This window comes from Polyodon spathula, chromosome 2, assembly GCF_017654505.1.
Source record: "Polyodon spathula isolate WHYD16114869_AA chromosome 2, ASM1765450v1, whole genome shotgun sequence".
NCBI lineage: Eukaryota > Metazoa > Chordata > Actinopteri > Acipenseriformes > Polyodontidae > Polyodon > Polyodon spathula.
In genome coordinates, this window is record NC_054535.1 from 63,836,660 (window position 1) to 63,858,670 (window position 22,011).

Here is a 22,011-nt window from a genome sequence, read left to right on the forward strand (position 1 = left end):
TAGGCTGAATACAGGGGAGTGCTCAGTAAGATCAGCCATTGTATGTTTCATTAAGGCACTGCAAAGTAGTGAAGGGAGTCAAAGTCTGGTATCCATGTTAGTGCGCATGCACGACTGGAAGTGCTGTAAAATTAGCCACTCAAAGCGTGATTACGGTACCATATAACCATAGCCAATGTCTATTTAATGTGATATGTTACTTAATGTAAACATGTATTTATTTTATAGTTGTCCAGTTAATAAAGAGCTACTTACTGAAGATTTGTCAAATAGTTACATATTATATATTACTTCAATTTTGATAAAGTATATATATAGTATATATATATATATATATATATATATATATATATATATATATATATATATATATATATATATATAGTATATAAAAAATCGCTTATATGTAAAAAACTTTTTTTAATAGATAGTTTATATACTGAAAAATAAATAACATTGGAACAGATATACACAGTATTTTATGTTGCTTTACATATCTAGTGTTGAAAGAGTTCAAATAAACACATTGACGCCTCTCACCAATAAATCTGAGGTTTAACTAAAGGTTTCTCATGCAAACAAAATTATATTCTCAATCTGACAACTACTCACATATAAAACCAAGTGACAATATCAGGTAATCAAGATATCATTAGTTAATCTAGTTCATTTGGAGATTTTGCTTACATAAAGCAATTGTAACAATATAGAACTAGCAAAAAAAACACCTTTTTTCATTCCTGTTGGAATCTGACATTCTGCATTTGTTTTAAAATTGGACCAAAGATGTAAAAGACAGTAGTATTTCTCATTTTTACCGGATGATTTCCACTATTAAAACTGATGGCGAAAATTACAGAAACAAGCTGTGAAAGGAAGTGTGCTGATTATCACCTAAAAATGTCATAAAACAGAAAGTATGACAGCCATATTAGGTCAGTGGTTAATTTCCAGATCACTGGCACACTTTGTCTATTTAAATATATAGAAACATATGTCTCTATAGGCTTTCTGGGATATGGCTGAAAAACAAGCACAGCCATGAAATGGTTAATTTTAATTGCATTTGATAGAGAATTAAGCCACGTACCACTAACTCAAAGCATGTGTTGTCAGTCATTGAAGTTTAAAAAATGTGCCAGTGAAAACGCACATTTTACAGGACAACCGTAACAAAACTTCATTGAGAGATTCATTCAATACAGTTTGTTTTTCACAGAAGAAGAATGTCTCTCTCTCTCTCTCTCTCTATCTTACACAAAACTAAAGTAACACAACCTCAATATGGCAATTTGGGCAGAAGTCAAAGTCTGGAAACCAAAAGGGTCAAAGTAATGGGCATTGTTTTGCACTGGAAGTTTCCATAACACTGAAATATGCAAGTATGTGTCTCAAAAAGGTTTGAGGTACAGAAACTGTTAAAGCAGCAGCAGAACATCTACAGAAACATAAGCTCCCCTTATAAGGGTGCTTAATCAAAGAGCTGTTTGTTACTGGAAGACATTATATATAAAACAAAATAATAATAACAATAAAAAACTGGAGTCAGTAAAAAATAGAGGAAAATTAGCTAGCCTGATTTGATAAAATACAATCCGTCGATTGAATGGGACGTTATCAAGCAAAAATCATTCCATAGGAATGGGCCAGTAGGTACCTACTAGCCTACTAACAGGTAGAGTAGGTCCGGATCAAGCGCTTTAATGGACTGCGGATGTAGCAGCAGCTAGAGGGCGCTAAAAAGTGGTGTTTAAGTAATAGTAAAAATTGCTTTAATAGTAACTCAGTTAGGTTTAGTTGAGATTAGGTTTAAAGGTAGAGGTTAGGTTAGTTATAGGCTACTAGGTACCTACTGGCCCATTCCTATGGGATGATTTGCTTGATAACATCCCATTCAATCGACTGATCTCAATCAGATCGGCTGGTTGAGTAGAAGTAGCAACGTTTGTCAAGAATTGAGAAACCTGAGTTACTTGTGCACTCTGATCTGAATCCACAGGCTGCACACTGCTACAGAATTGTCTGATTTTAGAAAAACCTGGCATGGATTTTAACTGTGAAGAGAAATCTTGTATTATATATTAATATTCTTCCCACAAGTTCACCATTATTGACCTAGAACAGAGTCGAGCCATTTCTGGTATGCAGTGGCAAACCTGGCCTGTTCTGTACTCCTGCAGTCCGTCAGGGTTTTAGTAATGAACATGTGCTCTGTTGGCAGGCCTTGGCAGCCCTGCAGAGGGCCCCGTTTCAGCCGCTTGGTCTCCTGGGTATAGACCTGCTTGTTGGGGTCCATCATGCCATCCACGTCCATGGCCTGTGCCGACTTGCCTCCTGTGGTAGAACTCGATAAGTTGTCTAATGGCTGCTCAGTCCTGTTTAAGGGTGCTCCTTGCTTATTATTCCAGTGATGCCACAGGAAGAAAACATACCGCCTTAAGAAAAAGAAAAATATACTATTGTATTTGTAATGAAAAATAACACCTTCTATTTAATAGGATGGAGTAAACATGTTATTGACTGATTAATTTATCTAGATATAATCTGTTACATTTATCAACCAGTACAAAATAAAATATGACACCCAGGCAACCCAGACACTTTCTTACCTGTGACACCAAAGTGTTTCATGGCCAGGGTATGATTTAATAAGATCAGTGCAAAGCTCCAGTTCTTCATCAAACAGGTCTGGCACCACTGTCCTCTGGATCTCAGCTGAAGCCTCTTCTTTTGGAAGACTAGCACAGTGTTCATTAGAAGTGGACTGCAGCGCTGAGGCAGTTTTGTCCAGCACGTGGCTGGGGTCTCCAACTAGAGATTTGAGGAAAAACTGTCGGTAATGGAAGCCACTGTGATCTGAAACGTGCACGGACACCCAGTACTTCATAGAAGATAACTCATCAAGAAAAACCTGAAATGACAGTCAGAAGATTTCCTGTCAGTGATACACAGAAATCATTTATCCACTTCACTATTTTCTCTCACCAGTGCCTGCTTCCCTTTTGTAAAGTAACAATGCTATCACTACTGTAAATCCTAATGTGTATCCAGAAGCACCGATATACTTAACTCCAGATTTTCATGATGATAGTAAATAAGTGTGTTGTTCTCCATACAAAATGTATCATACAAAAAATGACAGCTTGTAACCCACCATGCCATAATGATTAAACTTTGCTTTACATCAATATATTATCATCACACTTCAAAAATATAGCATGTGTCTATGGATTTTAAACAGACCAAGTAGTCCATTTGGCATTAAATACACACTTGAATATAAAAATTGTTTTTGACTTTTTCAAAGTAAAATATCTTGACAAATCCAAATCTCTGAATGAACAGTTAATACCAGAATTGAAAACAAAATTAACTGACCCAGAAAGTCATCCTTAACAGTTGTACCAGTAGGTCAATTTCGGTTAAAGTAGCAGCAAATAAATCTATTTGTTGTAACACCAAGCAACCCATCCTTTTCAGCTTATTAGCTCCACTACAGTTTTTATTTGTTGAGACAAGATGACTTAAATCGTCAGAATTAATGGGCTTAGGTCATATCTACAGTTGAAAATTACACCTTTTTACACCGATCCTTTCTGAATGTTCCAGCAACAATAAGGCTAATATACTGTACCAAACTGATATAAATGGTGTAGTATGTGAATCTTTTACCAGTGTGAAGGGGGCTTGCACTGAAGCTAGCTGGAATGTAATCCCTGTTGCAAGTGAGTTACAGTCACAACAGGCAAGACAGAGGGCTGAAAGCAGGCTCTCAGTAGGCAGGTGCTATATTTGCACAAATTACAGGCATTTCATGAGGCACAGTCTCAAAACGTGATGAATATTAGGGCCAACTGAGAGAAAACTATTTGCTTCAAATTGCAACACGTTTCCCCTGACATATTAAAAGGGAGTATGTGCTAAACAATGTGCAATCATCCACATCAATCATCTATCCATGGCTATCCTGGGATTAACACTAAAACACTCAAGAGTGGTTTATGCAATCAAGGTGGATTCCCTGCTACTTTAAAATGCTCTAAATGCTATAATTTATTCCAGAGGGGTTTAGGTTGATCAAATCAATCCCCAAGCTCTGGTCTTGTATATGGAGTAAATAACAAACATCAGTAAATAGTCTGCCTTTCTGAATGTGGTAATATGTTTAACATAATAACACTGGTACTTTACTTTTAAGTTTTATACTTTACACAATAAAAAATGATTGACAGGTATTGATCTTTTCCTTGAATTAACAATTAATACTTGAAGTGCAAACCATACAGGGAATACTAAAAAAAATACCTAATAAATTCAATGACAATGTTTGAAAGCAGGGGATGTAGAAACAGGAAACAAAATCACAAGTAGAACAGTTACTATTTTTCAGCAAGTGGTAACTATAAACTTTGTTGCAAATTATACCTTTTTGTTCTCTTTTGCCAAATTCTGCATTACCCAAATACGATGTGACCAGGCATTGTAGTTGCTTGGGTATCTCCCTGCAGCTTCAGAGCAGGCCTTCATCTCCTCCTGTAGTATTGGCTGTAGTCTTTCTGTCTGTGCTGCCATCATGTCCACTGCTCCACTCTCCTTACATGCCTTACTGGAGCAGCATCCCTGGATTAAACTCTGCAAGACCCAGCGCCTATGAAGAGAAGTTCCCACCAGTTTTTTTTTTTTTTTCTTTAAGTTAAAACAGTTAAAAGTAATACAAGCAACAGGAGAAAAGGAAGAAAAAATTAATTTAATAAACAAAATGCAAATAAGCAATATATATATAATCAGTCTTTATTTTCAACCAATCTATTTTATATAGCTCCTTTCATATTGGACCATCACAAAGTGCTTTACAAGATGCAGTAACAAGAAGATCCATAATACTTTAAATAGAAAAATGCATAAAACATGAAATACAGTAAAAAAAAAAGTATAATACATTAAATACAGTGAAAAATGCCTAATACATGATAATAACATAATACATGAAATAGCAGCAACAACACAGCAGCTAATAGCAGATATCAAGCTTAACCTTTTGGGTAGTGAGTTCTAAAATACACTGCCGGTCCTACGGGAGTGATTTATTTCTGTCTACTGCATGTGCTTGATTATTACGAGTACAGCGTACAAACAAGCTGAAAGCCACATGTTTGTATGTATGTATAATGAACACTGACGAAATACAGACAAATCATTTTTACAAAATAACAGGTAGACAATAAACAATGGGTTGGAACAACCACAACAACACGTCCTAACAAAAACAAAAAAAGGCTGAACTGGAGGGAGTGAGTGAGCCAGTGAGCGAGAGACACAAATAAATCATATCAGGGTAAACTGGTGGTGGGGGCGGAGGGAATGAGAGTATTTAATGGTTCAGCATATGATACTCCTTGAATCATGGAACAATGCACAGAGCTTAGTGCCGCCTCTTCGCTGGACGCCTGTCATTTGATGTTGATGGTAAATATTCTTCACTTAAGTCTTCAATGACACACACGCTGACATCCAATTCAGTGGAAGAACTGTATGTACTTGAATTTAAAATCAGACTCTGAATTCAATATTATTTCTAATACTTCTTTCTCACTGAGCAATATGCGCCAGTTTACAGACATCGCTGACATTTTTGTGATGGTTTACTGTATGCAATTCAGTCAATATCTAGAAGAGGGCGCAACAGGCCAATAAAATGTGCTACAGAAACCTAGTGTTACAATATCTTGTTATCAGAAGTTTAGTAGGCTCAGTAATTCAAGTTTAAAGTTGCAGAAAGTACCAGTACATTTGTACTCCCTGGGGACCACAGAACAGTGAACGTACCGGTACGTTCATACTACTCAGAGGGTTAAGAGCATGGAAAGCAAGAGGTGGGTCTTGACAGTTGGTTTAAAACGAGCGACTGTGAGAGCATCATGATTATATAAAGCAAAGCTTTTCCCCATAAAGTGGTGCTGACCATAAGGCACTTCATAACTGTGCAGAGTTAAAAAAATTGTTAACAACAACGACATATAAACCATGTATATTTTGCTCAATGTCGCTCGTAGAGATGGTTGGTCGCACACTCAAAAATCTCTTCTTTCAGACTTACTATAATTATATGCAGATTCCGCTTACATTTTGTTTTAAAAACCTTATTTATTAAAACAAAACACAATCAGATACAACGCGCTAAAATATTATCATATTATATATATATATATATTATCTATATATCTATATATATATATGTATATATAGATATATATATATATATATTCTTGTATTCTGTCAAATGTTTGCTCCTCCGCACGGTAAACCGGGGTAGAACGAGCAAACCAAACATGATATCAAGCTTCTTGAAGGATCCTAGGGTGTCAGCTTCAACAACATTACTGGGAAGTTGATTCTAGACCCTCACGATTCTCTGTGTAAAAAAGTGCCTCCTATTTTCTGTTCTGAATGCCCCTTTGTCTAATATCCATTTGTGACCCCTGGTCCTTGTTTTTTTTTTTTTTTTTTTTTTAAGGTCGAAAAAGTCCCTTGGGTCGACATTGTCAATACCTTTTAGCCGGTCCCTACACAAAACTGGCCTGTATGGACGGGTGGCAAGAAAGAAGCCATTACTAAAAAAAAGCCTCATCTTAAGGCACATATGGAGTTTGCGAAAAAGCATGTAGATGATACAGCAGAAATGTGGAAAAAGGTTTTGTGGTCAGACGAGACAAAAATTTTACTTTTCGGTCTAAATTCCAAGCGTTACATCTGGCGCAAACCCAACACTGCACATCACCCAGTCAACACCATCCCAACTGTCAAGCATAGTGGTGGCAGCATCATGTTATGCACAGAACAAAACATTAGATAGTTGAACAGAACAAACTTGTACTTATTATTCAGAGTCTGAACTCCCCTCTCCTGCTTGAGCACAGCCGGACTCAGACACTGGAAGGCAAGGCAGACGAGCCCTCTTCATCCTGCCGCAGAGAATTCAGCCATCAGCCAGGCTATTGTGCACTGTCACAGATGGTTCTGGCACGTCCCTTTTGTGCTATAACTTAGATCCTTTTGCACGGAAGGCCTCGCTTGCAAGGGTGTGCAGTTATTTGATGGACCCAGATTCACTTAAAATGTTTTTGCCCACTGACAATGGGAATGAGAATGCAGAGATGGGAGCACAGCTAATAATATTTAGGTTTCTGCAGATATCAGGCTTTTAAAGACTGTCACCCACACCGGTGGGCAGAAACTGACTCGGCTACTGGAAGCAGGCTGATCTTTGCGATACAAATTAAATATTTGTGAAACTGCAACAAATACTGCAATGACTGCAATGTGTTATAGAAAATATTTTTAGCAGGTCTACACAGGCCTGTCGTGGTGTTAGCAGAACCAGTCCGAGCTGAGCCTGGAACATAGTTTGAATTCTGATGACACGAATTGGATGATTTAAACTAATCTGTGTTGATTAAAATAATGATATACTCTTTGTCAATAATTATAGTAAAACCAGTAGAAAATATTATTAGCAGCCTATGAGAGCACCTGCTGGAAGGAGTCGAACTTAGCAGGCTCTTATCAGGAGACCTTGTTAGCATATTCCAGTTTTATGAGGTAAAAAAAAAAAATAGTTACTTTACTTTCGGATAACAGAAGGAGTATTACAAAATGCTTATGGTAATGCCTCATATTAACCAACACCAAAAAATTGGCTGAAGGTTAGGATTACTTAAAACCTGCTTCAACTGGATTTTGTATAAACAGAGAAAAAGGTCAGACATACTTCAGTAAAATAATATTACCATTTTTAGGAGCAACTGTTACACTGAAGTAACTGAATTAGAAATACATGTTATAAAATCATTTAAAATTAAACTGTTATACAAATAGCATTATTATTGTGCGTGGAAGCCTGTAACCTTGAAAGCAGCAGGCATCTGGCGGGAACTAAACAGAGGCTAGGTATTGCAAATTAGCAAAAACAAAAGGGTAACCCTTTTTAGACAGAAAGATATTTAAAACTAAAAAGACCTTTTTGATTTTATTTGATTGTGCTGTTACTAAGCATAGAGGTTTAAAATAAAAAATAAAGTATTACAGTGACAAAACTCTCTGAAGAGAAATAACATGTTTTAAGAATCTAATAAGAAACATAATATTTAACCCTTAGCGGGTCAATTTATTTAGCATCTGTCAGGAGTGTCATGTCCAATTTATTTTCACACGCGTTTAAAAGTATTTTTTCACAGTAAAACAGGTTTAAAAGGCACTGCATATCAACAGGACACTCAGTACAGCATCTCCAGCCCTTCCCCCACCCATTATTTGCTGTATTTTTTACTTAACTCTTCATAATAGTGCATAATGATAAATCCTCTCCTGATCACTCATTTTATCACCAAACTCCTCAATAATGCGATCCAAGTCATTATTTTATTACTATAACTAGGGGTCTACTTAAATCGCAGTAAATTTACGTATTTTTCAAGTGAAGTTTGCGGAATAAAGTTAGGATTTCTCTGTCCTGTTTAAACATTAAACGTACTTGTTTGGTATGGATAATGAATTTCGCGGTGACCCCTCAATATCACAATTTTCTCAAAATCCGCAAAATCGCGATTTAGGTAGACCCCTAACTATAACATCTCAAAAAGCTCTGCAAATGTCTGGACACGGAAGCAGCTATCTTGATTTTTTCTACCAGAGACCTGTGCTTAACGTCTTTTTGATGATGTCAGCCAGGGTCCGACATTGGACCGGAAAGGGAAAATTGTAATGTCGGACCTAGTCCGACATAGGACATCAAAGGGTTAAACTAAAAATTGCTTTTGCTTGTTAAGGCTCTAATGTAATACAAATAGACTGTAAAAGCAGGAGCGAGCATTTAATTTAATCAATTTAAAAATTATTTCAGTTTCTTTCTCCAGCTAAACAAAAAATATTTTAGACATTACAATATCCATTAAATTAAATAATATAAATGTTTAGTTTATGTAAAGGTTTTACTGCCATTATAAAACAGGAACTGTTAGGTTGGAATATTAAACAAAGTGTAAACTGTATTCAATAATTTTAGAACACAAAAAACCGACATAAAAATAGCATTGCCCTTATCTGCTTGCAAGCAGAGCGGTGCTAGATATGGAAGGTTCTTTTTGGCAGTCAAAGTGAAATTTACTTGTAGTCTGCAGTTTTGAATCCAAGGTCTTTCTATGATAAGAACATCTGGCAGTCGTAATGGGCATTCCACGTATTAGGGGGAGTTGTGATATATTAGAATGGTTGTTCATATTAATCAAAACAATAGTCTTGGCAAGAAAACAGGGTGTTTGAATCCTGCTTGAGCAGGCAACTTTTAGAAACAGAGAGTCCAGAATGTATAGAATGAAACTCAAAGATAAGAAATGTCAAGGCCAAGTGATGATTAGATTTACTTGGGACTTCTGATGTATTCAAGGGAGGGAAAATCCTTTACAAGCCCAGAGCAACACCCCATTCGATATCGCTCAACTTGCTAACTACAAGTTGTGTGATCCATGCTCTGAAGATCTCTGAAATACTGATTGCTGTTGGGTTCATATTTAGAAATCTTTGCATTTGAAGACAGTTCTCGTCCTTACATTATATTCTACACTTCCATATATATTTTGAAAGGTAATAACTATTTTGAATCTTGTACATGGTCGTGAAAAAGTATTTGCCCCCTGTCTGATTTTCTGCATTTTTTCACATTTTTCATATTGAATTTGGCGAGATCTTTTTGTGGGTTGTAGTAGTATATAGAGGGAGTCTGAGAGAAAAAATGACACCAAAGTTTGGTGCTTCTTTCATTTGTTAGGTGTGCAAGGTAATCAAACATCTTCAGGTGTGAAAAAGTTATTGCACCCCTAGTTAACTCAACCCAATTAAACGGATAATTAGGGTTTTGACCCTGATTTGGGCCAGCCCTGCCCAATATAAAATCTGACTAACTTTGGCCCTTAACATCAGTGAAGTTGTCAGCACACAGGTTCTAGAGGCACATCATGCCACAATAAAAAGAAATTCCTGAAGACCTCCAGGAAAAAAAAAAAAAAAAAAAAAGTTGTTGATGTCTATCAGTCTGGAAACGGTTACAAAGCCATTTCTAAGCTCTGGGGCTCCACCAAACCACAGTCAGAGCCATATTGTCCAAATGGAGAAAGTTTGGGACAGTAGTGAATCTTCCCAGGAGTGGCCGTCCTGCCAAAATCTCTCCAAGAGCAAGGCGTAAAATCGTCCAGGAAGCCACAAAGAACCCTAGAACAACATCCAGGGATCTGCAGGACTCTCTCGCCTTGGCTAAGGACAGTGTTCATGACTCCACTATCGGAAACACACTGGGCAAAAATGGGATTCATGGCAGAGCAACAAGGCGGAAACCACTGCTCACTAAGAAGAACATGAATGCTTGTCTCAAGTTTGCCAAAAAGCACCTGGATGGTCCTCAAGAGTTCTAGAACAATGTTCTATGGATAGATGAGTCAAAAGTGCAACCTTTTGGTCAACATGGGCTCCGTTATGTCTGGCGAAAACCAAACACTGCATTCCACAGTAAGAACCTCATACCAACGGTCAAACATGGTGGTGATAGTGTCATGATTTGAGGATGCTTTGCTGCATCAGGACCTGGACAACTTGCCATCATTGAAGGAACCATGAATTCTGCTCTGTATCAGAGAATTCTACAGGAGAATGTCAGGCCATCCGTCCGCGAGCTGAAGCTGAAGCGCAGCTGGGTCATGCAGCAAGACAATGATCCGAAACACATAAGCAAGTCTACATCAGAATGGTTGAAGAACAAGAAATTTAAGTTTTGTTGGTTTTTTTTTTTTTTTTTTTTAGTTTTGGAATGGCCTAGTCAAAGTCCAGACCTAAACCCCATTGAGATGTTGTGGTAGGACCTGAAACGAGCAGTTTATGCCCAAAAACCCACAAATATCACCAAGGAAGCAGTTCTGCATGAAGGAGTGGACCAAAATTCCTCCACGGCACTGAGAGACTGATCAATAACTACAGGAAGCATTTGCTTGCAGTTATTGTTGCTAAAGGTGGCGTACCCAGTAATTGAGTCAAAGGGAGAGATTACTTTTTCACACATGGGCATTGGGTGTTGCAAAACTTTTTAATAAATGAAATAAGTATCAATTTTGTGTTATTTGTTCACTCAGTGTCCCTTTCATCTAATATTAGATTTTGACTGAAGATCTGATAACACTCAGTGTCAAAAATACGCAAAAATGCAGAAAATCAAGACAGGGCAAATACTTTATCAGGGTACTGTATATTGATGCACTGCTATAATGTATATGATTTATGTTTTAGCCTAATAGAGTAATATATTGGATGCTTTAGAAAGTAGCTGTGGGTGTTTTAGCTTTTTGCATGGCTGGCCTAAGGGCTATGCATATAATTAACCATATCTGTATTACTGTATTGAAGTATTAATGCTATTATACCTGTTAAGGCACTGGACCTCCCAGATTGCCTGTTAGCTGGGATTCGAACTACTCAATTTATTTTAGGCATATAATAAATCAAAAGAGTACTAATACTACTCTGATTCATTAAAACTTCAAATCAAATGAGTGTGTGATTTTCTTGATTTTTCTAAAAGTCACCTGTATACATTGCAAGCCCAGTGCACGAACGATTCACTTACAGGAGACTGAAACAACTTTATGTCCTCCTAAAGGTCTCTCCTGAGTTTAAGAGTGTGGTTAAAGCATATCTATCAATGAAAACAGCATGTGTGAATCTGACAGCACAATATTCATTAAGGGTTTTTCTCTTGCGCTCTATTTTCAAATCAAACTAGTAACTGTCACTGTATGCCTAAAGCAAAAGCTTACTTAGACCTTAAATTTCAAAGTAGGCGCTTTGAAGGAAAGGCGCTGTAGCTGGCAAATTAGAGCATTCTAGTACTGCTTCCGTCAATGAGATCAGTCAGAACAAGGTGAAATTACAGTATTAACGGAACACTGAGATGACGGACAGCGACCCCAGGCCATTCAGAGCGGAACGGAGATGACGCAGGCAGCAAGTATAAAAACTACACAAACTAGAGAGAATTTCTAAATGATTTTTTATTGTAAGCAAATAAAAAACAACGAGTGGTTTATCGTATATAAATTTATTTCAGACAAACTCATATTTTGGGGAATTCAATGTTTAACAAGCTTTACCGATTAATATTAAGGTAGCAAGCGTAGTTGTATATTTATTTTTATTCATATAAGGTAGGGGCCCAGAAGTGTATGTCTGACTAGTGCTCAGTGGTGGGTTAATCCAGGGCTGGTTGTGACAGATGCATGAATGTTTTTCCTCATCACTGGAAAGCAATACTGAAGTATCTTGTAGCAATAACTAATGGTTTGTAAACATGAACTCAATTGGAACTGTGAAAAAGATATGCTTCATTGATATGTCCAGAGGTTAAAAACAATGTGGCAGTTAAAAAAAAAAAAAAAAAAAAAAAAAAATTGGGTCATTAAAAAAGACTGTGACACCACTTGTAATGGAAATGTATTGAGAGAATCATAGAACACAGCCATTAAAAGAGACCACCTGAAAGCAAGTGGTCTGTATCTTTAATATAATCAGGTTACAACAATGTGGCAACTAGTACAGTCAGTGTTACTGCACACCACTTGAAATGGGATTTTATTGAAAGAATATTATAATACAACTACTGTATGTCAAATAATGTGGTCTGTGATGATGGACAACACCTGTAATGGAGCTAAGAAAACCAAGACAATTAAATCAAAATGTACACTCTCTACACAGCAGAAAAGTCACATGACCTCAATATGGCAGCCATATTCGGTCACAGGTCAATGTCTTGGTCAGTAAGACACTTAGAATTCAGGGTTTATCTAACCCTGAAAACATGAATTCACTGCCTCAAATAGTTGCGTCAGTGTTTTGCTGTTACAATGGTACATAGTATTGTACTGGTATAAGAAAGGGGTGTTTTAAAAATGTAATTTCATTAGAACCCGGTATATACACACAGAATAAAAAGACATACTTTAGACTATTGTTAAGATATACTGTAACTAAATGGGTTGTTTTGATTAACCTATATACCACCAGTGTAAAATACAGAATATTATCACACATATTATAATACAACTACTGTATGTTAATTAATGTTGTCTGTGATGATGGACAACAACCGGGTGATAATTCGGATTAGGTAGGCATGTTTAAAATTCAAAAGGTAGAGCAAGCACACACACACACACACACACACACACACACACACACACACACACACACACACACACACTCGCTAAAGAATCAAGAAGTCAGTTAACATATTTATTGACTGGTGAAATCAAATTCAAAGTTGCTGTAGTATGTCCATACTTTGTCATTTCAAATATTTTCACAAAACAAACATTAACTTTAAAGCTACAGGGTGCAGTTGAAAAGCACATAATGAAAAACACGTATTTAGCTGAAAAACGCCACAATAAAAGTCGCTACAATTAAAGTCCACTAAAATAAAGGGCTTTACATAATCTCTGTAAGTAAGAAAACACCACAAACTAATACAATTAACGTCCAAAGTAGTTAGAAGCTCTTGCAGTGTCAAAAAAAAAAAAAAAAAAAAAAAAAAAAAGACCATTTATTAAAAATAAAAAGTTACAAACCTGTGAATCCATGTCTCTGGGCTTTTTGGAAACTTAGTTAGAGTAAGTTTACCCAAAAACAAATCTTTCTCTGGACTTAACGCCCCACACTGAATCAGCTCTTTCCTAAATGTTAAAACATAAACAAAAAGAGATTGAAATTAGACCAACAAGTTGTGTATTAAAAATCAGAAACCAGTAAATTAAGATTTAATCATTTCATGTGATTTTTAAACCTGTTTACATACTTTCAATCATGTGCTCAGAGTTGCATTCAATTTATCTGTTTATTCATCTTTAAAAAAGTGAATAATGCAACCTAGAGGGATTCCCTAGTGTAAATTCTGTTTTACCCTGGTGGTATATAGGTTGATCAAAACAACCCCTTTAGTTACAGTATACCTTAACAATAGACTCAAGCACGTCTTTGTATTCTGTGTGTACATACCGGATTCTGATGAGTCAATGCCCAGGGGGTGTAAAGCTGTCGTTAAGGCAAAAGTGTGCGGGGTATGGCGTGGCGCTGACTTACAGGCATTACTGCAGAGGGAGTATTTTTAACATTAGTTAAGCAGATTACATTTACAATTAGGCATATTTAAAATTCAAAAGGTAGAGCCCCCCTCCCCTACACACACACGCTAAAGAATCAAGAAGTGCAGTTAACATATTTATTGACTGGTGAAATCAAATCCAAAATTGCTGTTGTATGTCCATATTTTGTCATTTCAAATATTTTCACAAAACAAACATTAACTTTAAAGCTACAGGGTGCAGTTGAAAAGCACATAATAAAAAACACGTATTTAGGTGAAAAACGCTACAATAAAAGTCGCTACAATTAAAGTCCACTAAAATAAAGGGTTTTACATAATCTCTGTAAGCGAGTCTGTATCATCTGATCCAAACTCCACGTCTTTGTCATCTCAACCTTGATATTTCCCTTCAGGCATTATTTGTGCATGGCTATTAAACATAAATGTTACTTTTAGCTAAAAGGGGAGGGGAGGCAATCGTTTAAACCAGGGCGTTGACTCAGCAGAATCCAGTAGTTTTCCTCATCCCACTTAAAAGTGCATTTATGAATAAATCTCTCAGATTTGCAAACTATAAGGAGACTGAATTCTGGTAGCTACATCACTTTATAGCCAAAATTTAACACACAGATAATAGCAACATTTACATCATTTAATGCATTCCTCAAAACATAGTGGAACTAAATGAGCTGTGTTAGGGCAATGTGTCTTATTCTAACAGCATGCAGGGAAACAGGTTGGTCACCACTACTGTGCAAAAATTATAACAACATTGACAAAACTCACTGACAAGTGCCTACAAACCAGATATTATGCTACTGCTATTTCATTGGTATCAGTATACGCAAGAACCTACTACATGTCTGTGGTGCATGTTTTAATACTTACACTCTTGGGCTTCAATGAGTGCCACTGCATGACATGAAATGTTTATTTCTTCTCCCATAAAGTTAACTACAGTATATCATCAGAAGATCATATCACCAACATTACCCTTCACATTTAAATTGGCTGTGTATGTGTCTCTTGCTTGGCCCCATATATCAACTAATGATGAACTGCTGTGTCCCTCGCTTTCAAGATAGACCACTATTGTTGGAAGCCCAATCGCTGTATATTTTTACTCTGTGGTTATTTTTTTTTTGTTTGCTTTTAATATCCTACTTAGATCTGAAAAAGACATTGTGATAAATTGTAGTTCTATTCTGTTTTTCATTTTGCACATACCCTATGAATGACTTTTATGATGCAAAGCACCTTGAAATGCAGTCAGTAAAAAAAAAAAAGTCTGTTTGCAGAGTGTAATGCAGCACACACATTTTATTAAAACAGCAGATTGTGTTTGTGCATACTTTGTTCATCCAAAAAATAAAGATTATCAGTAATAAATCACACTAAACTACAAGAGTCATTCCTAAACCAGAGCCGTTGCCCGACCGTCTCAGATTTTGCTAGAAATTTTTACCTGTAGGTTTTCAGGCCTGTTGAGTACAGAAATGCTGATCATTTTTTTTTGTGAAAATGAATTAGACCTGACACGCCTGACAGGCGCTGAATAAATGGATGGCAAAGGGTTAAGTTCACCATGGTAATCTATTTTTTGTGTTTTCTGTCAGTTTATTGTTTTTAAAACGCACCTAAGCGAGGTTTTGGTAGTTTCAAATGTGTCATTGTAATCGGAGTTCCACACGCAAGTTCCTAACCCCTCAGCCCCACACTAGTGCCACTGGGAGCACATCCTGTCACTTTTTACTCTTGATGTAAGCCCACACAATGCAATTTTGAAGAAGAATAACGCCAGATTGGTTAGGACTACGTGGCCTCTCCAAAGTGGCCATAAGCAATGCTCGAATGCATGACAAATGCAACTTCAAAAATTCAAAATGTGTGGATACCAAAATGTTTTGCTTGATACTTGTAGATCTCATTAACATCTATCCAAAAATGTTTCACACAGTTTGGAAGAGTGGTCCCTAGGGTTCTTACAGCAATACTAACATTTTTGGACCCACATCCCCTACAATGTAAAGGAATGGGCTGAAGTTTGACACTCGTCACTTAACCTTGTCTGGCGACTTGCCAAAAGGGAGTGAGGTGCTCCTGGTATTTGTTTCTCGAAAGCTATATTCATTATGAGTCGAATGAGGTGCTACACATGATGGTGGCGTCCAAGTTGAGCCCAGGGTGATGTTTCTGGTCAGGGTCACTTTTTCACATAAGGTTGACCTTTGCTAGGTCACAGCTTGAAGGGGAAATTAAAAACAAAAACAAAAAAAGAAAATGTGATTATCATTTCTGAACTCAGCGGGCCCAAAAAAGGTTGATTTTTCTAGCAAAATCTGACAACAAAATGCTCCTTTTCTGGATCAATTGGTGTGAAATGACCCACAATAGCATTGTAATTAGCAAGCAACTTGTCATGTATTCAACAAACAAATAGCTTGGACATACTACTTGATCTACATCCAAGCTTAATTTTTTCTACAACTTGTAACCCTGGGGGAGAAAGTTCAGAATCTTCAATGAATGTGGACCAAGCTGATAGAGAAGCAGGTGCAGTGAAACGAGCTCAGCCCTGTCATGTGCTCAGTGTGCCGTACCTGACATTCCAAGCTGTGGTTAAGTCTGGATTCAGCAGCAGTACTGTACAAGTGATATCTATCAGTGCTGGAAGAGAGAAATATTGAGAGAAAGAGTAATCCTACTGTAAGTGATGAAACGGACACCTGCCACCCACACAACAAACACTGAAATCAGTGCAAATAAATCCTAACCTACTTTTTCTATTAAAATAGAATTTGATATAGTCCCCCCAGGATTAGGTGAAAAAAGTTATGCAATATTTTTACATGTTCAATGTGTTAAAAAAAAAAAATTATGCGATATTAAATTAACTATTTTAGCTACTTGTTGATATTTACAGCATCCACTTTGTTGTTACCGGTTGCACTGGAACAATACAAAACAATGAGGCTTTTTTTCCAGTTGCAGCTTCATCATTTTTCTGTTAGTACCAGCAATCAGGAACTATTTATCAAAAAAAAAAAAAAAAAAAAAAAAATAGATTTTTGATACATTTCAAAGATAGTCAGTCAGCTAAAAATGTATAAAAACAAATCACACAATCACTCAGGTAAAACAATTTCTTGTAATTTGCCCAAATATCAATATTTTTCAACAACTTTCAGGTCCCTCAGGTCATAGAATAGTAAGAGTTAAATACAGACAAACAATGCCTGGTCTGCAGGAGAATTCCACTGAAAAACACTTGGTCCTTAAAAGAGTTAAGTGCTGTGCATTGTTTATTGTCAATTTGTCTACTGGCTGCCGATACTTTTTCATCTGATTTCTTGATTTCTGAAGTTTTTTTTTATTTTTTCAGATGGTTCGAGCTTCAATTTTCAGTTGGAGTTGACAAAACGGCTCCCCTTCCTGGTGTGCGACGTTTTGGGCAGATATTTTTAGCCGACTGGCTGTTGTCAGCACTTTGTTTAATAAAAAATGTATCATTTCAAATACTGCTCTAGTCCGGGTACAACACAGTGTTTGTCATTTCAACAGGGCATGAGTGGTACACTGGGGAAAGGAAGACAGGGGTTCAAAATACTTCCGCATTGGCGTCTTGCAAATATTAAAATACAGATACAAGATATGAATCATTGCAATTTTCAGAATTATAAGCAGAACAACAAATTATGAAAGGGATATTAATTATGCAATATTTTATATGCTAGTATAATCCTAATGGGACTGACATAGACGCAAAATAAATCCATTGGACGGAAAAATATTTTGTCTTGCATTCACTGGACACATAGAATGGAAAAGGACACAGACATGCATACTCGTGGTAACCTATCACACTGCAGCAATGACTTTTTTCACACCTGCCTAAAACTTTTGCACAGTACTGTATGTGTGTGTGTGTGTGTGTGTGTAATTATATATATATATATATATATATATATATATATATATATATATATATATATATATATATATATAATATCTCATTGATTAATTGATTAAGGTACACTACAGTCCTGTAGGTGGCAGTAATAAGCCTCATATTTGGCTTTGCCAGCAATATTAAGTACATTCACTTTTAGGAACTGTCCACACCACATAACTGATTTCGAGAACCGTACTCAAATGTTTTCATTAATCCAGCTCAAACTTTAGCATCCACACTGAAGTACTGTTTCATGTTTAGTTGGGCATAATGTGTGCACACACTAATGCTATTAGAATAGTTTGGTAACAGTTCCTAGCAGTGCAATGAACAGTGGAAATTAATGATAGTATCCCACCATGCACTGTATTTTATTTTAAAATAATGTGTTATGCCCCATATTAACAGAGGTCCATGTCGCTAAGAATTTTTAATCAGATGACAAATTTAGCCGATTCTGTTTCATAATTAAACTCAGAAAAAGCTGTTAATTGCAAAACAATCTTTGCTTTTTACTTCATATATTGCCTGAGCCTAATTCTGGTCTGTTTAATTTAATTTCAAACAGAGCTAACAAATTACATGAATTGTTAATCCCTGATCCTACTTTTAACTCGCACTGCATTTTTGCAGTCGCCTAATTTAACATTGTGCTTTTGATATTTTCCGCACTAATTTAACAGGGATGCCTTTACAATTTTTTTTAATTATAAAAATTCAAACCTAGTGCAGAGTGTACACTGACAGCAAATCAGTCAATCGGAAGTTGTTTTTTTTTTGCTAAGCAGTCAGCATATTCAGGGGACTATGAGTACTAGAGTGGTCGAAGCAGATGCAAGCAGCAGTAATGCACAAAAACGCAAACGAAAAATACATTCTTATAATGTCCGTTTCCATGGCTTAGAGACGGCAAGATGCATTGTGTGTGAAAGAGCTGCTGGGCAAAAAACAAAACACATAAGCGCTGATAAACAGTTACAGAGAATGGTCTACTGTTAGTATATATAACAATGAAAAAGTGCGTCTGTGATTATATGTATACACAGACAGAGATTTTTAAAACTACTACATGCCATGAGTTTAAACGTTCAGAAAAATGTACCAAAATGCACATACCTTGAGTTTCTAGCCTTTGAGTTAAAACACGTATTTGATGGATGAGATGCACAATTTTGGGCATGTGCGTTTCAGGAACGCATGAAAAGAAAAGCTAGCTTGACCTCTGAGAAATTATATATATATATATATAAATAAAATCAGGGGTTCCACCTTTTCCACAGACCAAACCCAGACATATTTCTCAATCAGCCTTGCTCTGTCAAAACTGCAGTATACTGTAATACAGTTTAACACAATACCACCAGATCTCGGTACAAATCAATAATCATGCAGTATACACAGTACTGTGCTCTTGAAATTTCTAGAAATTGAACTTGCAAGCCAGAAAAAAATAGTAGCTATATCATGGTAGGCTAGAGGTTAATCTTACCTGAGACAAGTAGCTGTGATGAGGAGTAACTCTGTTGTAAATCAATGCAATTTCTGAAGCGACGATCCTGTCTACATGTTTTTTTTTTTTTTACAAACACTTTCTGAATCTGAAAAGCTTGTTTGTGACACCCCCCCCCAGTAATAGATATTAATAAACGTTATTATAGACGTTAAAAACTATGCCACTATTGGTTGTGTGTCAGTAAAGAGACAGAATGTACTCAAATTTGGTAAGTTTTTCAATGTTACGAATGGCTCAGTTTTAAAACTTAGCATGTAGTAATTGTAGGACAGTACTGACGTGTGAAAACTTAAACAATAAAGTTGAAACAAACGCTTTAAATTTAAAACTGGTTAACAGACTAGCAAGTTCTGGCAATTTATTTTGTATTTTTTCTACAGTGCATAAGACATTTATTTTAACATATTGTTTAGGGACCTTGTGATACCTGCACTGTGGATAGTAGTATCTACACTGTGGCAAAGTGGCTGCTGATTGAGAACAGGTAATGGGTGATGCAGTGCAGGAATAATCACAGGTAGGCAAATTATAATCCAGTTGGAAAAAGTCTTATTTATATGCCCGGTCTAGTGACCAAACAATAATACACACCTATGTGTAAAGTATGGAGGAAAAACACAACTGGTTCTGCACAACCAAATAATAATAAAGCGTCTTTTATCCACCCCACAGTAGTATAGAACACGGTCACCAGTCCAGGTGCGTGCTGTGGTGCTCGTGGTGGGTGATAATCTTTTTACAAAAACAGTTAGTGCGAGTCCAGTGATGATCCGGTTCGTGCTGGCTCAAAGCAACAGCTCCGGATCAGTGTTAGCTGTCCGGTGATTATACAAAACGTCATTACCATAACCCTCGTTCCCTGAAAGATAATGACAACCATTACCAAATGTATATAAATATATAAAAAAGCTACCCTATCAGGGCCCTGCTGTGAGGGGGAAGTCCCTCCCACCTCCTGTTGAAGAGGAACATCCTCATAGTAGCACATTGCCATTTTCTTTCGAAAACAGAGGTCAGCTGGGGACACGACCTCAAAGGGTAATGGTTGTCATTCTCTTTCAGAGAACCAGGGTTAGGGTAATAACCTAACATTCCCTTTCTATTCGAATGACAACCATTACTGAATGGGAAAGCTGTACCGAAGCTGTAGAGGCTCCAGATTACCGACAGTACAGCCCCACGGTGATAGCCTCAGAGCCCATATGACGCCTAAGGGCATGCCGCCTGCAAAACTCTAGACACAGAGAGGGTCTCGTTCGATTTTGTAACATCAGGGCCGTAAAAACGCACAAATGTCTGACTACCTGTCCATGTAGCAGCACTGCATAACTCATCTATGGAGGTGCTACGTAGGAAAGCCCGTGAAGTTGCCTTGCCCCTGGTAGAATGAGCAATAACGTCTCCCGGTAACGGGGAGTCCGTCTGTTCATATGCCAAGTGTCTGTCACCCAGTGCGCTAGACGTTGCTTCAATATGGCCCATTCTAGAGCGGGACCCATAGCAGACAAACAGCTAGTTGGACTGTCTCCAGGACACCGTCCTATCCAAGTAACAGTGCAGAGCCCGAACTGGGCATAATGTGTGTTGTCTACAGTCCTCCTCTGACTCATGCGGGGGAGGTCTGAAAGTTTCCAAAACCATTGATTGGTTAATATGGAATGAGGATACCACCTTTGGCATAAAGGATGGATTTGTTCTTAGTGTTACCCACGAGTCACATCCAGTGAAAGACACACGTGTCATCGATGGACAGTGCATGAAGCTCACTTACTCGTCTGGAAGACGTAATGGCTATTAAAAATGCCATTTTCAATTAAACAGGGCGCAGTTCTGCTGATGCCATGGGCTGAAATGGGGGACCCATAAGGTACCACAGTACCAGTTCTAGATCCCACTTGGGGACCATACTTTTCATGGGAGGACGAGTCAATTTTGTCATGGCACACTGATATTGCTGCCAGCTATACCTTCAAAGTGGACGCTGATTTTCCTGCGTCAAACAAGTGCTGCAAGGTTAATATCGTCTCAATCGGGCAAGTCACAGGATCGTGACACCAGTCTTGGAAAACTTTCCATTTATATGAGTAAGGGGCTCTAGTGCTCGGTGCCCTAGCAGACTGTAGTATTTCTACTACTGCATCTGGCAAACCTCGTCTAAATAGACAGCTCCGTTCAACGGCCAGACCCAGAGTTGGAGCTGGGCTGGGTTCAGGTGCAACAATAGCCCATCTGCTTGGCTCAGGAGGTACTTGTGCAGCGGGAGCTGCCACGGCTGATCCGACAACATGTTGGAGAGGAGAGCAAATCAGGGGCGTCTCGGCCAGCTGGGTGGAACCAGCAAAACCTGTGCTCTCTCCACCCTGATCC

At 37.4% G+C, this 22,011-nt stretch overlaps 1 protein-coding gene across 1 annotated transcript in view; it reads right to left on the reverse strand.

The window, feature by feature from the left end:
• Window positions 1-2,107: 2,107 nt before the first annotated feature.
• The window catches only part of LOC121326833 (protein prenyltransferase alpha subunit repeat-containing protein 1-like), a 23,794-nt gene continuing 3,890 nt past the window's right edge, over window positions 2,108-22,011 (reverse strand). Inside the window, exons 2-6 of the mRNA XM_041270405.1 lie at window positions 16,780-16,846; window positions 13,665-13,769; window positions 4,426-4,648; window positions 2,610-2,911; window positions 2,108-2,435 (exon numbers count right to left, since the gene is read on the reverse strand). Of these exons, the coding sequence (XP_041126339.1) occupies window positions 2,108-2,435; window positions 2,610-2,911; window positions 4,426-4,648; window positions 13,665-13,769; window positions 16,780-16,846 (1,025 nt within the window). The remainder of the gene's footprint in view (window positions 2,436-2,609; window positions 2,912-4,425; window positions 4,649-13,664; window positions 13,770-16,779; window positions 16,847-22,011) is intronic.